Here is a 17,165-nt window from a genome sequence, read left to right on the forward strand (position 1 = left end):
TAAATGTGCAGGTTCACATCAGACTTTTTGGCAGGCGGGAGAAGAAAGTGCAGAGTGGAAGGCCAGAAAAACACACAGGCCTTTAAAGGAGGGGTGACTATAAAGGGCCTGTGCTCGGTAAACAGGAAATAAAGCAGCAAGGCGTTGTCTTAGAACCAGAGGAATGTCACCGCTTTGTACCACACTGGTCTGATTTCTTGTGTGGTTCAGTGAGACCCAGTCATTATGCGGGCCAGTTGTCTCTTGTTGTCAATGTGGCCACTCGAGTCGGGAAGAACTGGGTGGGATTGGGAACATACCGGTCCAACCTTTCTATTCTATCTGCAGTATCTCTTGAGTGCAGTAGACCTCAAACATATGGTTGGTGGGAACCAAAATTAAACAGAAACAAACAGTACACATCAGCAGAATGCCGTACCCCAACAAAATCTGGTGGGAGTGGGGGTTTCATGCTTCTGCTTTATTTTTTATTTTTTTAATTTTTGTTTAGGACTCTAGAATTGTGGCTGTAGTCTGAGTGGAGGGTTTTATGCGGGTTAGGGTTATAGCGGTCAACCTTAGGCCAGAACTTTCAGACGTTGCGCTCAGGGTCAGAAGGTTGGGTGTTGGGGTTATGCTCAGGTTAAGATAAAGTTTGGGTTAGAGTTTGGGATTGGGTTTCGGGGACTAGGAGGATAGGGTGATAGCAGCCAATTTATGTTCAGAAATGTTAATGTTTGGGAATCCGGATTAGGATTATGGGTTTAGGTTTGTAGCAGTCACTTTTAGCCCCCCTAAATAATGTTAGGAGGTGATAGTTAGAGTTATAGGGCTACATTCCTGTTCAGAGTTCCGCTTGCCTGTGAAATTCAGGCTTCTAAACCACTGTAATGATTACCGGATCCCTGTAGATAGCAATGTTTTATCGCTTTGGATTTGATATCAGCACAGCTTTTAAATAGACGATAAAGTAAATCTCATTTTGTCACATTGATTATGTGGTAGAGAAATGCCAACATGTCATGTATGAAGTCACACAAGCTTAGGTATCTCACACATGAATGGAATATGTATATGGGTGGTCTAAAAGTATGTGTTGTGGTGAGTCGTGGAAAATGTGTGCCCTTTGCTAAAAGATGAGACAGTTCATGGTGTGAATGGTGAACGGTATGTACAAAAAGTCCCTGACATTAAACAAGTGTCATCATTGCTCACAGCACCTTTCATAGAGTTACATCAGTAAAAAAAAAATTGTTTTGCCATCAAATGTTTTGGGTGTCACACACACACACACACACACACACACACACACACACACACACACACACACACACTAGTTTCATCATTTTGTCGGGTGATAAAGACAAGAAGCCGAGACTGAGGTCTCATTAGTGTGTGTATGGGTGGTCTCACAATGACCCCGATACGTGCAGGAGTCGGCGACCTTCCTGTACACGCACGAGGCCTTACCCCCCCTAGAAGCTTGCCTGGCACGAGCGGCTCGCTGCTAGGGGTCTGCAGCCGCCCGATAGAGGAAGCTTGAGAGGTGGCCATAAATCATGTTTTGATGTGCGTCCGCTGCCGTATCACAAGCTGTCACATGCTGTCAGCCTGCCTTGTTAGCGGCGCTATTCACAGCGGTAATGAGGAGCAGTGCAGCACGTGGCTTTTTTATGTCGACTTTGTCGTGAGAGTGCTTCGCTACTCCTGGAAGCACAATTTCACCACCGCTAATATTTAGCGGCATATGATTATTAGTTGCACAGTGCATTCGCAAAATATTCACAGTCCTTCACTTTTTCCACATTTTGAAATAAATGTTATTTTTCACTTAGAATGGTACACACAAATCGTCTCTGATGATGTATCCATTTTTCTTGGTTTTAGTTTTATTGTTTTTTGTTTTGGTAAATCAATTCAATGATAACAAATGAATAAATAACACGGTTAAGTAAACCGAGAGTACGCTCATCGATTAATATACAGTATTTTCAAAAATATCAAAAAAAAAAGTTTTCATAATGGGACTTTGTGTGCAGGATTTTGAGGGAAAGACTGGAAATAATCTATTTCGGAATAAAGCCATAACATAAAACGTGTAAAAATCGAAGCACTGTGACAGCTTTACAGACGCACTGTATTTTACTCGCAGGGATTAAGATCCCACCGAGTAGGAAACGCATTGTGTTGTGGGATCTTCATAAGCACAGAGGGGGTTGCACTTCCGACAAGTAAAATATAATAAAAATGCTAACCCCATAGTCAGAGAAAAGGAGGAAACTCTGGTTTCAAAGTGGGAAGGGCAGGAGAAAAAAAATGACTTATGTTTAGTGTTTGGTGTTTTAGTCGGGAATATTTATATTACCGTATCAAGTTTTTTTGTACTGACTGACTGTCCAAATTAAAAACTTCAATCAATCCTAAATCATGAATTGCCATAACATAACAAGCTAAAGATGAACCTGTCCTTCTGAGATTTCGTGTCAAAGTGCACCAATCAAACATTGTCACATGGCAATGTGTCTGGACTAATATGTCTGCCCCCACACGATACACACTCCATCCCATGTGCAAGTCTTCAATATCTGTTTTTTTTTCTTTCACTATGTTTGCTGATGGTTCTTTTTCCAAACCCATACTGTGCCCCTCCCTTATAGGATGCATAGTTTGTGGCTCTTTTTTTTTCACCCTACCCCTTCCTTATCTTTTTCGTTTTCATCAAAGATTTCTTTCTTAGATGGTTCGTTACTGTTCAGTGAATTTCATTGCTGTCTACTCTTATTTTGTGCAATGACAATCAATTCCGATATTCTGGGTTCGTTGTGGGTTCAATATTATAGATATTGTTGTAACCATGAATGTTACTCATTTAAAAAAAATGCTGATTAATCAGGTATTTGGATTTTTATTCTGCCAGATATCCGAATAGGCATCGGTTTAAAAAAAATCCTTATTGGTCATGTTCTAACAGTAAGAACTGTCCCTTAAATTGTTTGGAGTAGGATGGCATAACCCTCCACGAAACCATCACCTGCAATTAGCTTATAGCATGGTGTATGACCTCTCCATGTAAAATACTGATTCACTCTGTTGTTCTGCAAAGCGAGAGACATGACTTGTCTTGTGTTTGTGTTTATTTCCCAATTGTGCATCTTCCTTTCAGAAATTAAGAAACAAAGGCCATAATGACTGTGCTAGCCCCGATCCCGAAGACTGTTTCGGGCACAGCCCCCTCACCGACGACCATTTCGGCAAACTAAGCGAAGAGAGCGATTTAATGTACAAGCGTTGTGGTGTAAGTACTTTTCTCCTGTCCCCTGCTGTTTTGTGTTGATGGCTGTTTCTATGTCGATGTTCACTGCAGGCGCTAAACAAGAAAGAACACAGAGGTTGCGATAGCCCGGACCCCGATGCCTCGTATGTCCTCACTCCTCACACTGAAGAAAAATATAAAAAAATTAATGAGGAGTTTGATAATATGATGAGAAATCATAAAATTGTAAGTACTGTTAAAAAAATAATATTTTTGCTTGGCTTTGTGTGCCACAAAGGATTTTCTCTCTTTTACTTTATTTTGGATTTTTTTGTTCACTTAACTTTTTTTGTCTTTTCGTTAACCTGCCCAAAATCTCTCTCTAAAAAGAATAACGTCTCTATTTCTGGATTTTTTTGTATTGATTTATTCTGCAACTGATTCACAAAGCACCTTGATAAGATCACATCATATTTGTCATGTTTTTACGGTCTTTCCATATTGAGTAATTAGCTCCATGAGGCCCATGTGCATCTCGTAAAGGGGGCAGTGAATCTTCCTCCTGTTAGTTCGCAAACATAGAAAAGCTATTTTAATGTTGAAAACACAATTTGAAACCATGTTTTAATGTTTTTATTGATTTTTTTTTTTTTAATTTCCACCCACTCATACAGTGTTTCTTGGGAGTATACAATGGCCTGTGTACACAGTGGGTAATTTCTGAAAATTGCTAAACCAAAAAATTCATTGATGACAATTGAACACAAAGTTACATATTAGGTATTTAGAATTTTCATTTTTTATTTTCCAAAAACACCCCATACATGGCTATCTAGATATTTTATTTTATAGTAAGGAGACAAGATTATGTAAAACTCATTTTTTGGTTGTCTGGGTTTTTTTTCAGTCTGCCCCCCCCCCCCCCAAAAAATCCTATTTATTTCCCTTCTCTACACTGTATATCGACTTACTTTTCTGATGTTTAAACATCCAGTAGGTCACATTGACCCATGACCATTTTACCTGTGTGGCGAACAAATAAACATAGCAAGAGGTTTAAACATGGAGCCCCTAAAGCATTTTAGTAACATTATATTTGACCGATAATGACTGAATCTGTGTGATCTTATCACATTTCCTGAGAGTATATTCTCTTCCTGACATGAAGAGCACCAATTTGCCATTAACAAAAGTCACAATAACGCGCCGACTGACCCACTGGATTCAGGCTGGAACGATTTGTTGTTTTGGTTTGTTTTCTTAATCACTGACACTTGCCTTTGTCAGCACGTGGTCACTCAATGCGTCACCATTTTCGGAGCTGTCACAATTCTTCTCTGCTATGTTGACAAATGCACGCACAGATGCTTCAAAAGGCAAAACCTGCACCTGTTGCGCTGACCGCTGCAATGCCAAAGTGATCACCTGAATGCATGTTGTTTTCTGTTTTGTTTCTCCCGTAAATTGTCTTTTGAGATTAGCACTGAAATTTAATCGAGTGTGTTTACAGCCTAAGGTGATTCATTCGCTGAACAAATTCTGAGTTAGTGGATTTTTAGTGTCTTTTTGATCGTTAAATGCGTACAACTTTTTGGATTTTTAACGTCGGTCTTGTTTTTTTTGCACAACACCAGCAACTTATTTTAATCTGCACAATTTCTTTTTTTTTTCTTTACAGAAATCTGAGTTTCACCAATGCAAATATTTTTGTAGAAGTTTAATTTTGACATGTGCAACTTTGGACTTTTACAGCAGTCTGGTTTTTCCCTGTACAACTTTTTTTGTTTTTTAAATAACAGATGTCACCTTTTTTTACAGTCGTGTTTCTGGTCTTATTTTAACCAGCACAATTTTTTCTTAGGATTTTTATGGTTAGTCTTTGGTATGTTGTGCTCCAAGCTAACAGGATCTCTAATCGTGAAAAAAAAAACAATCCTTAAAATTGTTTAAAAAGATCACTGGTACAAGCGTTAAAAAAAAAAAAAATGGGCAGGGGAGAAGGAAACATTTATGAGACACAAATTCACTACTCAGTGGTCAGCGGATGAATCATTCAGGGCTTAAGTGAATGTCTGACAAAATGTTTTGATATATCCTAGCATCCAATCACTGCCAAATACATTTTTGAATATACCTTGACTATACATGAATTGCAAATGATTGCTTCTGTTGTTCCTGTCAACATGTACTGCAGGCTGTTTGATGAATCAGTGTCCTTTTATTAAAACAAACCCTCAAGGGGTAGCTCCCATTTGCCAATACCACGACGGCCACTGGTCATAATCATCAGCCTTTGGATTGTGTTAGTGTGTAATTATCTGGTTGCGTGTGTTGTTGTCCCTCTCGCAGCCCACAGCGTTGCCTCAGCAGAACTTCTCCATGCATGTGGCCGTGCCCGTGTCCAACCCTAACGCCATGTACCAGCCGGGAGGCGTGACTCTGGGCAGCCAGAGCTTAGCGGCGGCCGCGGCCTCCCTCGGCGACAACGGGATGCTGTCCCCTCCGCAGGCCTCCTTGCATAGGAATGTGGGCTCCAGCGGAGGCCCCCAGAGGCCCACCAGCGCAGGTGAGTTGGTGGGCGCCGGCCCGTCGTCAAACACGCGGATGATCAAAGTGTCTCGTTCGATGCTGACACTTTTGTTGAATGACTTGTATGTATCTCAAATGGATTCTCAGACGATTTGCGTCCAGGGATGACTTAGAGGAGAGAATTCTTCAACCCATCACAATCAGAAGGTCTCCATAGCGACCATGTGTACTCCTAGTAATTTAGAAATACATGGCGTGTCGTTTAAAGAGAACGTGCTGATTTCAGTATTGACCTGGAAATAATTCTCAAGATTAGAGAAAAATACAAAAAACGGAAGAATGATCCGTTTTTCGAGACCCAACTACTGCGAGCAGATGTGGAATTTGGCTTTGTGCTGATTTCAACATTGACTCAGATATAATTGCGACGAATGGGCAGAAAAAAATAAAACCTGGTTTTCTAGGCCCAAAGTATGTAACGCTGGAATTTTTGGCGGAGAGTTCAAGAAAGTGCTGATTTCGGCCTTGGCGCAGGGATAATTGGGAAAGTTGAGGCCGGGTTGAATTAAAACCTGAATTTCTTCTCCCAAAGAAAGTGAGCTTATGTGGCAAAAGCTAAAACTTAAAGCCTAGTCTAAAGAAAGTGCCAATTTCAACCTAAAATTAATTTGGTCGATTATAAGGGGAAAAGTGGGGGGGGACACAAATCAGATTTGTAAGCAAACCTGCCATCTTTGCAACCTTTACTGTTAGAGCGTTGTGTAAAAATGAGGTGTCTTCTGGTACTGGGATGACTGCTGTGATTTTGTGGGTACAGATGGCTTTGGCTACACTGCATATGATACGAGTACATGCAGCAAGGTGTGAAATGCCTCGTTCCGATGCCACTTCATAACACAAATGTCTGACGCCTTGTCATTCCAGTTCACATAACGCTTGTTTTTCTACCGTGGTGACTCTCAAGTCTTTGTCGTTTTAATGCTGTAGTCGGTAAAAGCCTCTCGCGGGATTCAACGTGCCGTGCTTTGATTTCAGTTTAACTCTTGGAAAAAAATACTCTCGCACATTCATAAAACTTTAAAGAGCGGCCCGATAAATGTTTTATTTTCAAGTGGCTAATTGATGGCTCGCTGCAAATGCAACCTTCTGTCAGGATGCTAGCTATCTGTAAACTTCAATGTACTGTACTTCTTAATTAGTGATAGAGTGCCTGCCCACCTATCAAGTGTGAAATGAAACAGTCAAATGAATCTCTGCCCGTTTTTTGAAAATGTGCCTGTGGGAGATCCTAAATTCATCCTCGTTGTGATGTCACATGCTGAACCTAGCGGTTAGCCTCTCGGATTCAAATCGAAGGCACGCGAAACAACACAACGCACAAAGGCGACAAAAGGTTCCTGTATTTACTTCTCAGCATGTGCTTTTTGGTCATGATAAGAAATTACCTTTTTGCTGGAAAACCGAGAGTGGCGGTTGGTAGCACGTCTACCTCACAGTCCAAAAGTCCGTGGTTCAACTCAAGCTCTCGGCCCTCCTGTGTGGAAACATTCCGAAAACAAGGCGTGTGCGTGTGCATGCGTGTGTGTGTGTTTATATCGTTGAGCAAAGCAGGAAACTAATTATTGGTTATCAGTCTAAAATGTTCATATCGTGTATCGTTAAGTCCTATCGCCCCCCCCCCCCCCCCCCCCGAGGGAAACTAACTCCAATGTGGCCTGCGACAAAAATGAGTTTTGCACCGCTGTTCTACTTCATCTCGTTCCTCTTCCATTTCTTTTTCTAATGTCTTTTGGTAGTCGCCGGTGGAAAGAAGCTGGCGGTAATACAGAGGAAGTCCAAACGATGAGGGAACGGGGGTTTTGGGTGCTAGGCTGAGTTTGAATTCTAACGCATACAAGTCACAGCTGAATGTAATGAAGACTGAGAAGAACTGCTTCGTGTAATCTGAAAAATATGGCAAATGAACACAGCAAATATTACAGGATGGTATTGATAATATAAATGCTTCTATATGCTGGGGGTGTTTTGATTTGTTAGACGCCTGGGAACTATTCTAAGTCCTAATATGTCTCCCTTCAAACCTTTCTCGACACCGCTTGATGTTTTCCAAAACTGTCCCTTCCGCGTCAGACACGAATATGAGAGTCCTTGCCTTTTACAGACTGTAAAGATAAATCTACATGACATGATGTTCCTGTCTCGTCGAGAACCCTTGACACATGCACTGTTCGAATGTGTTTTTTTTTTGTGTATGTGTGTGTGCGCACAAGCCGTGCAGATGGTTCATCATATCACTCTGCACATCTCATTAGGTGGCCTGCTTGATAGCGCAGAGCTCTCAGTGCCAAGCGGCATGGGCTCTAGCCCAGCGGGTAAGTCCTTCCCGAAGAGATTTATGCGCTCTCTGTAGCTCTGCCCACTGGACCTCCTGCTTAGCACTTGAGCTGGATGCTTGCGTTATCCATCTGTGATTGGTTCAAGACAATTCAGCTCTTGATTTCGGGGCGGGGGGGCTTTTTGCTTGGCTATATAGTCACCGCATAATCACGGCCTACGTGATGTGCTTGTTGTACACGGTTAATAAACCTTGTATTTCCTTTAAAAACACTCCCACCTCCAGGCTGAATCCTCCCCCACCCCCCATGGTGTTTCCTTCGCTGTGTTGACAGGTGCATGTACCCTCACAGGCCTTATAAGGCTGGCCAAGGCCCATAAGATGCCCAGACCAGCATAACCCTGGAGGTATTCAGGCCATGATATCCCTCTTAAGTCCTCAGTACACAATGACCGGACAGCTTGTCATGGCTGCAATGTGCTGCGTGAGGGGCAGTGGCAGGTGGGCTTTTTAACTCTTTCCGTGCCACTCAGCTCGCCTGTCGCCAAAAGCGGCCATCGGCTTGTTTGTAGAAATAAGATTATATAAGGGGACAAACGTAATGACACGTTAGTCACTTTTAAAATAATAATATAGTGCATGTGGTTCGCTGCATGTGCACAGAGCCGATGCAGCTCTCCCCACCAAGATAATGAGATGAGCCGGGAGGGTAATGTGACAGCAACTATTGCACGACTTTGGGTGTTCATTCTGCAGCCTGATCTTTAGCCTGTTCAAACTCTTCGACTGTTCAACGTTTTTTTTTTTACCTGTATGGCTTTTTTATGGTTTTCTTCTATAACATAGTGACCGTTTTTTTTTCTAAAGGTGCCACTAATAGGCCTATCTGAAGGTTTATTCAGAGCAGCTTTTCCGAGAGGGTTTGTGCCAGGCAGACGAGCGACGATGAGAGACCGGTTTATTTTCGAAATTATGATGCAACGATGAAGCCTTGCTGTAGGATTACAATGTCAACACTGTCGGTAAACGGCACCTTGGCTGGTTGCGCATGTTTTGCGCGGTGGTCAATAGCTGGATTCAGCGACTTGCAGCTGTTGTTTGTACCAAGTGCCATCTCCCTCCGGCTTTGCTGTCAGATGATCATTCCTGACATAGCTGTTCCGTTTCACAATTCGGAATACAGTAAACCCGCTCTGTTCACGGGGCAAAAGAACTTCCTCGACATTAATTATTCCAAACATGGCTGTAGTTTTAATGGCGCAGATTTTTAAAATCTTCAAACCAGAGTCCCGTTCGAAATTATTACTCTCTAATATTACACCAATCACTACGTAATTTCCGATTAGCTTGTGCTTTGCCACCGTTCTGTTGTATCTTGGGACATTGCGGAAAGAGCAGCAAACTGCATGTAGGTGAGCAAATGACGGAGTGTCGATTTTACAGGATACAGGTGAATTTGTGCATAGCGTAGCACAACTAGGCAGGGATTTACCGTATAACCGCAGCAAAAGCTGTGACCAGATGGCAGTTGTTGCGGTGCCAAATGGTCGTCTCTACGTCTCACCATCAGTTCTTGTGTTTACTGGGACTAGTGTCAGCATTCAAGCAGCTTCCCTGTTTGGAGAAGTGGTGACTCATTTAATTACTGGGACATGCTTTTCTTCTAATACGGTGTCGTCTTGCGAGCCGCCGTGCGTAATGTCAGGGAACAAATATATTTCCCTCTCTTTTGTTCTCTAAATAGCCATCTGCCGCAGCTCCTGTCTAATTTTATATCACTACCCCAGTGTGCCATTCAGTAAGAGAGCTCAACAATGTACACAATTACACCCTAAATTGCACCCTTGTTTTCAATTGCAAGTTGCGGTGAATCAGCAGATGAAGAGCCTGTTTTGTTGTCTTGGTCTTAGGGAAGAAAAAGGGAAGTTGGGTGAAGGGGAAATGAGGTAAACAAACGCAACAGTCCTCGGCTTCCAGAGTGAAGACATAAGAAGAGATAAATAATGCCAGGATTACAAAATGTTTAATTGGCCTTGGCTGACCCCCAGTTGAAAAAAAAAAAAAACAGGGCAGGCATGCTGGGGAATGCTTACAGCTAGTAATTATTTTCCTGATTTAATAGTGGCCACAATTCAAACTTAGCATATTTATATCATATTTCATTGTCCGTACTTTCGCTTTTTTGCCGCTGCTCACCAATCTTTGTATTTGGATAACGTCAAAATGGTATTCACGAGGTAAAATCCGATTTGTGCGTTTACCTTGCACCCGCATTGTCAAATGTCCGACACGTATTCGCATATTTCGTCACAATTTGGAAGAGACCTTGTTCCCATCTGAACATACCCGATCCCGTGAGTTTTTATTCCCGTTCACGGAGCGATGACACTTCCAATCCCGATCCCAACTGTGCTACTTGAGAGCAAATCATCAGAATGATGTCACTCGAAACCGTAATGTGTTAACACAGCCTGTTTATGCTCGTAACATTCAAACTTGAATCTCGTGAATGTTGTGGGGTTTTCCTCCTTGTAAATTTAAAAAGGAGTATAATGACTTAATTTGTCTTTATTTTGGAAAATAACCACACACAAATTTAACTGTCAACTTTGAATCGAGGAAACAAAATGTTTTCCTTTACAGTTTAGTTGTAATTACGTGTGCCTTCTTGTGCCACATAACCACATATTCTTACGCCACCCAGCAAACAACTTCACATGCGGTTACCTTAATAAACCACGGACCCGCCGTGATTGTTTAGCCGAACCTGACGCAGAAAAGATCCCACCATAATATATGTCAATATATGTGTGGTTGAACAACAAAAAGGCTGAGGGTGCCGTGCTACTTATTTCTCGCTCATATTGGAATAAATGCCAGTAATTCAAGAGCTGCTAATAACATGACGGTGAGTATCTCTCACTTTTCATCCACAACAACCGCACTGCGCACATAATAACTTAAATGGATTGCACAGCATAGCATTTATTTGCATATCATATAAGGAGTTTAAATCCCTAAATAGAAACGAGAATAAAGAAATGTTTGGATATTACAACGCTAACAAAAGTTGGTCACAATTTAACGCAAAACAATCTAGGCCCTTTTCAATGAAAATAAAGAGCTTGTTGAGCATTGCCCAGAAGAGAGGAGCACAACCGTGCCAAATGCAAATCACGGCCATCTGTCTGCATGACAAAGGTGTGTCTTTGCCGCTTTCAAGTACAACGCCAGGCCTTCCGTGGCAACGTGAGAAACAATTTTCTGTTAAATGGTGGCTTCGGGTTATTCAAGTTGAAAAGGTAACACCCAACCTGTCCTACTCAAGACGCCCCAAGATAGAATGAATTATTTTTCCCCCCCAATCGTAGTCCAACAACTTTATTCTCGGGATATTGTACCTGTCATAGTTTTTAAACAAATTAGGAGTCATTTTCATTCAGACATCACTATTTGTAACAATATAAACACGTTTTTGTACTATGACAAAAATAATCAATTTATTGTGATTATAGTGCAGGGATAGGCAAGTCAAATGCCGGAGGGGGCCACAATTTTTCATCTGTGCTAATGGGGGCCAGCACAGATGTATGACAAAAATGCCATTTGCAAAATATGTGCTGTTAATATATATATTTTTTGATCAGGCATTTTTCAATGCATGTATAAAAGATCCTCTATCCTAACCCAAAATGAAACGGTTTGAGGAAATCAAACAACAAACCTCAAGTTCAAAGCCTAATTGCTTCCGTGAGCCCATAACCTGGAACGTTCAAAAATGAGGAAATGTGACCCAATGAAATTAATGGAAATGCAATTAATCCGTTCCAACCCTAAAACTATTTTTTTTTTTTTTTTTTTTGCCAGTGCGTGGTTAAAATTACATATAATCTCCAGAGAATAAGTGACAATACACTATTATAAATACATTAAACACTTACAATTAACTAAATAATGATTTGTTGCTCATTAACTTTAACTGAGGAGGGGAAAATGAGAAAGACTACAGCTCCTCCGTTGAAAATTAAATTGCTACACCATCATCTTCAAAATGTTTGTTTTAGTTTTAGTATTTTTTTGGGGTCCTTGTTCCCTTGCTGTGCAGCTTAATTGATATTACTTCCTGGACTACTACAATAGTTCAAACTCAAAACAAAGCACCAGCAAAGTACCACATACTGTACACCTAAAACGTTGGGCTATTTACTGTAAAACATCAACGGCCTACCACAGCCCACCCCAGATACGATTCATATGTTGCATCACTCGTATTATTTTATTGTTGACAGTCCAGTAGTTGAATGGCCAAGCGTCTCAAGTTGCGCCGCTCATTGATTTGCCTTGAAATGCTTGTTTTCTCGTCAAAGTGTGGCCATTTCTAAGGGCCGTCATCGACACGGCGGATAAACACTGCAGTCAATTCTTACGTGATCAAAGTCCCAGCTGACAGCTGCTTGTGTACATACTGTTGATTCAGCTGTGAGATACCATTGTGGGCTTCATAACTGTTTATTTGAGCGGGAATTGTCACCAGGTCTTTATCGTATGGCTATTGTTCCATTATGTTCCTAACGCAAAAGAGCCTCCCGGTCACATAGACACACACACACACACACACACTTGGACTTGCCGCACAAACAATAGAAGTCAAAAGTCAGCGACTTGGTGGAGTGTTACTGATCTGTTGATTCAGAGCCAGATACCATTCATTCTTTCTCCCCCCCTTAGTTTATGTAATAGTGTAGCTTCGCTCAGTGATTTTTGAGTCCCTATTTTTCAGAAATTATGGTCTAGAAATCACACTTTTTTCACATTTTGACTGTTCCTGCAACTTATACTCAGGCGCGACTTGCATACGGTATTTTCTGCACTGAAAGGCACACCTAAAAGCCTTCCATTTTCTGAAAAGCTCACAGCGCGCCTTAAAATCCGATGCGATGCGGTAATATTTCAATCCCAAAATGGCTCCTTTCTCGAGACGTGCCGACAACGTAGAGTTCAAACTTAAGGCGATCGGTTACGCAGTTGAACACGGAAATAGAGCAGGGGTAAGAGAGTTCAACGTTCACAAGTTAATGTTATAACTTGCTGTTGGTTAAGTGAACTGTGTCGCTGCTTTATTAAATCGATTTCACTGACATCTGATCGTTCTGTTGCCGTTTCCTTGAGCGTAGCTCCATCTAGTGCATGCATTATAGATTGCGTCTTATAATGCGGTGCGCCCAGTGTATGAAAAAAATTACAAAATAGGCCATTTATTGAAGGTGCACCTCATAATCCAGTGCGCCTTTTAGTGTGGAAAATACGGTATATTAAAATTAGAGTTCGGACTGCAACCCAAAATGAATGTTCCCAAATCGTGTTGACGACAGCAAAAACCATCTGCTTCTAACGATGGAAAAGTTTTTTTCTTTTTGGTATAAAATAGCTTACCTGAACTCGAATCCCACTTCCCATTGTGGCCAATGGAAGACGTTTTGAATCCAAATGGAATTTGTTTGTTGCCGTCAACGCAACGGGGACTTGGAGTGTGAGTACGAGCTTCATGTTCTTAGTCTGGGTTTTTGGAAAATAAAGTGCCCCCCAAAAATGCAAGTGCAACCTGTTTTTCTTTTTGATGATGCCGCACGCCTGAAAAACCATGCCAAAAATAACCAAAACCTCATTTTTGGACTCTAAAACATGAACGTTATAGATGTCAATGTTTTTCCTATTTAAGATGGAACGATTGTGTTTTGGCAAGGCTAACTTGACAGTATATTACACTGGTAAATGTGTTCAAAGTGAATGTGTGAGCGTTAAAAGTGAGACTCTAGCATGTGTGTGTTCATTGCATTTTTCTTTTAATTGTTTTTATCCGGGCGTAATGGTTTCAGCTATTTCTTTTAAGCGGTCACGGTACATTTGCCCGGAAACTGCCCCTTGTCTCCACATGCAAAAAGAAGCCACTTAATGTAATCATTCACACTAAAAAATAAAAGGCTCATCAATTTTGAAATGGACATTTTATTTTTGTAACTGTTCGGGATAATTATCCACGTCCATTAAAACTTCCCAGAGGGTTGAAAACACTCATCGCCGCGTGGATAAAAAAACAAAAGCGAGCCGCCTGCTCCCTTTGATGACGACAATGGTTGCCGGTTACGCTTTGTGCTTTTTGACGACGTGTCACTGTTGCTGTGTTGGGCTCTACAGGGAACGGCTTCGCCAACCCCAGGGGCTCCCCGAGCCTCCTCTGTGCGCCCAGCGGCAATGGCCTGGGTAAAGTCATGCCCACCAAGTCGCCGCCGCCCCCCGGAGGGAGCATGGGAATGGGAGCCCGCAAGCCAGACCTGAGGGTTGTCATCCCTCCGTCGAGCAAAGGGATGATGCCCCCGCTGGTGAGTAGATGGACTCTTAATAGCACCACATGGACTCAAGTGTTAAGCTATTACCGCTGCTCTTACAAATCCCTGAGACCTTCCTATCAGTTTTTATCGTGAGTTTATGAACTTCTTTCGCACTATCAGTCTGTTGCCACAGACCAATGGGTTCCCATAACGCTGGAAGTCAAAAATTAAGACTCAACAACAGTGTCGTGGTTCGCACATACGACCTTATTCTCCTTCGTTGTTGCATTTTTACGTGGTTTTGATGCGTCTCCAGTATGATATGGTTTTCGCCATTTTTGCACTGTGGCATCTGGAGATCTGTGATTTCATTAACAGGTGTCGTGTGTCACGCTCTTTGTGTGTGTGTGAGTGTGTGTGTGTGCGTGCGCGTGTGTGTGGTATGAAATTTTCAGAGCTTCATGAGATGATAACTGAACTATTTTTAAATTTTTTTAAAGAAAGATCCCCTCCCCACCCTGAGACAGCGTGCTGCTTGAGTGCTATAACGCTTAATCAGTTATTCACATTGAAACACCAGGCTTTGTATAATTCTGATAATGAAGATAAAGCGCACCTTGAACACCCGGGGCGACACTTGACCTGTTTTATTTTGGATTTAAACTTTCAGGTCCAAGTGCCCAATACCCCATTGAAAGTCTGTATCTGATTTTATCTTTTGCCATATATGTTTCAAATGGCATAAGTCAAATATCTGTCTGTATTTACATTCACAGAACGAATAAAATGCTTCGGGTGAACACGCTATATAATGCTCACTCAACGAGAAACCAAAAAGAAAAAAAAATCTGAATAGTCACTTTCACCATGCCGTGTGAATCCCACCTAATACTCAAATACACGCATTCATTTAAAAAATTATGCATTAGGTTTGGAGTTTAAACTGACATTAAATTTCCTATTAGTCATACACATATTAGCGTTGCACTTCTGTGTTCTGTACTCGGGTGAGTCAGGTTGTGTTTTTTAAGAAGCAGGCTTAGTCGGTCGTGTCTGAGCCTTCCAGACCGCTCACAAGCCTTTCAGAGGTTGGCGGCTGTGGCGGGTCTGCAGACAGCCTGTCATTAGACCGTAATGGTATTAAATTAATCACATCTTGGCATGACAGAGTGTAGATGAAGACTTAATCAAGGGGCCCAGGGTGTGAGCCAGATAATATCTTGTCGCCCCTTGTCGCGTTTTATTCATGCTATTGATTGAGTGCCTGCATTAAGGCAGACTGGGCCCGGTCAAAGGAGAAATGGAAGTAGGCACAGTACAGTGAAAAGAAGAAGTAGCATTTCCTCAAATAGAGTTCAAAGGTGTCTATTTAGTCATCTTCAGAAAGTGCCTGGCACTGATTTGAAGATGTCTTATTTCAGAGGAGGTTTTAATTTACATAAATGCTAGAAGGGTGTAGCGCAGTTGTGGGTGGAACTTTCTCTTCCCTACTTATGTTTTCACACATCACTTTACGGAATGGATTCCAGTATCGCTGGCGCATTGGATAACATAATTTTAGTTGACATCAACAGTTCTGAAACACATTTTCAAATCTGCTTCTTATTACTTGACAGCTTATATACACTTGATTATACGTTCGCATGAAATGTAAAGGGCCAATTTTTAAAGTGATTTGAATGAAGCATTTTCAAAGTTTCGCCGCAAGGGGTATAATGAAGACGCCATATTGTTAGAAATGAAGGGTCACCAATGTGGCACCTGTAGCCCCCAAGCACCAAATCAGGAGCCCGCAGGTCCACTCTAAAGACGACTCATCTTTGATGGGACCTTGCGATTTATTTATTTGCTTGTTTTTTTTAGAAATGTTGCAGATATCAACATTTGCTTGCTAACTAACACGAACAGATTTGTGGAATTAAAGCATTGCGTATGACAGGTATGTTCCTTCATTTTTGATAAATCATTAATATCATTGTTTTCACAAATGAACCTCATTATGATTACTAATAACATAAATCAGAGAAAATTTGTTATTTCAGAAGTGCGGGTAACGAGTCTATAAATTGCTCTCTGAAGGTAGAAGCACCTATTTGAGCATTTCCAAGACGGTAGCTAATGCATAGCCGTGAAGGAATATTAGCCGGAACACTTGGTGTGCTCTCCTGTTGCAATCTGTGCTGTCGCTTGTCTTCTTTGTTGCGGGCCTCGAAAACAACTTTGCAACTTTTACACCCTCGCAAGCCATTCACACGTCGCTCCGTTGTTGTGGCCACGCGTGTGAAGTCAAGGCGCATCACATCTGGCGCTTTTTGCTTCGCTTAGCGTCGTAACAGACAAAACGACCGCTGCCGCACTTTTGTCAATTGATGCGTCAAGTGGCTAGTTGGAGATGTTTTTGTTGAAGCAGAGTACACACATTTTCAAAATCTAAACCTTTTTTTTTTTTTTAAAGTGAGAGTCATATGACCAGGAAAAACTAAATCTGCCTCTGTGTTGGCTTAGTAGTCTGACATATTACTGCACATACCAGACCATATTTCCACACACAATCACCGGTGTCCTCCCGCAAGCAGAAAGTATGTCGTAGTACCAGGAATTTAACTCACAGGAGACTTTTGAGGAATATTTTCCTCCCAAAATGCGATCAACAAGAATACCAAACGAGACAAGCGTAGAGGTAATAAAATATGGGTGCGCCACTGTTTTTTCAGCCTTTTAAGCCTCCTGTTATGTTTGT

At 41.6% G+C, this 17,165-nt stretch overlaps 1 protein-coding gene across 8 annotated transcripts in view; it reads left to right on the top strand.

Annotated features, from left to right (window-relative positions):
* The window catches only part of mef2aa (myocyte enhancer factor 2aa), a 66,491-nt gene that overhangs the window by 42,695 nt on the left and 6,631 nt on the right, over positions 1–17,165 (top strand). For 4 of the 8 annotated variants that reach the window (XM_086109160.1, XM_086109159.1, XM_086109162.1 and 1 more), the window contains exons 4-7: positions 3,143–3,274; positions 3,344–3,478; positions 5,582–5,798; positions 14,292–14,476. In XM_086109160.1, coding sequence (XP_085965286.1) covers positions 3,143–3,274; positions 3,344–3,478; positions 5,582–5,798; positions 14,292–14,476 — 669 coding nt within the window. The remainder of the gene's footprint in view (positions 1–3,142; positions 3,275–3,343; positions 3,479–5,581; positions 5,799–14,291; positions 14,477–17,165) is intronic. The other 4 variants (XM_086109164.1, XM_086109165.1, XM_086109163.1 and 1 more) reach the window with 2 other exon arrangements.

Source organism: Hippocampus guttulatus, chromosome 4, assembly GCF_054856545.1.
Source record: "Hippocampus guttulatus isolate MCC_2025c chromosome 4, RoL_Hgut_1.0, whole genome shotgun sequence".
Taxonomy (NCBI): Eukaryota; Metazoa; Chordata; class Actinopteri; order Syngnathiformes; family Syngnathidae; genus Hippocampus; species Hippocampus guttulatus.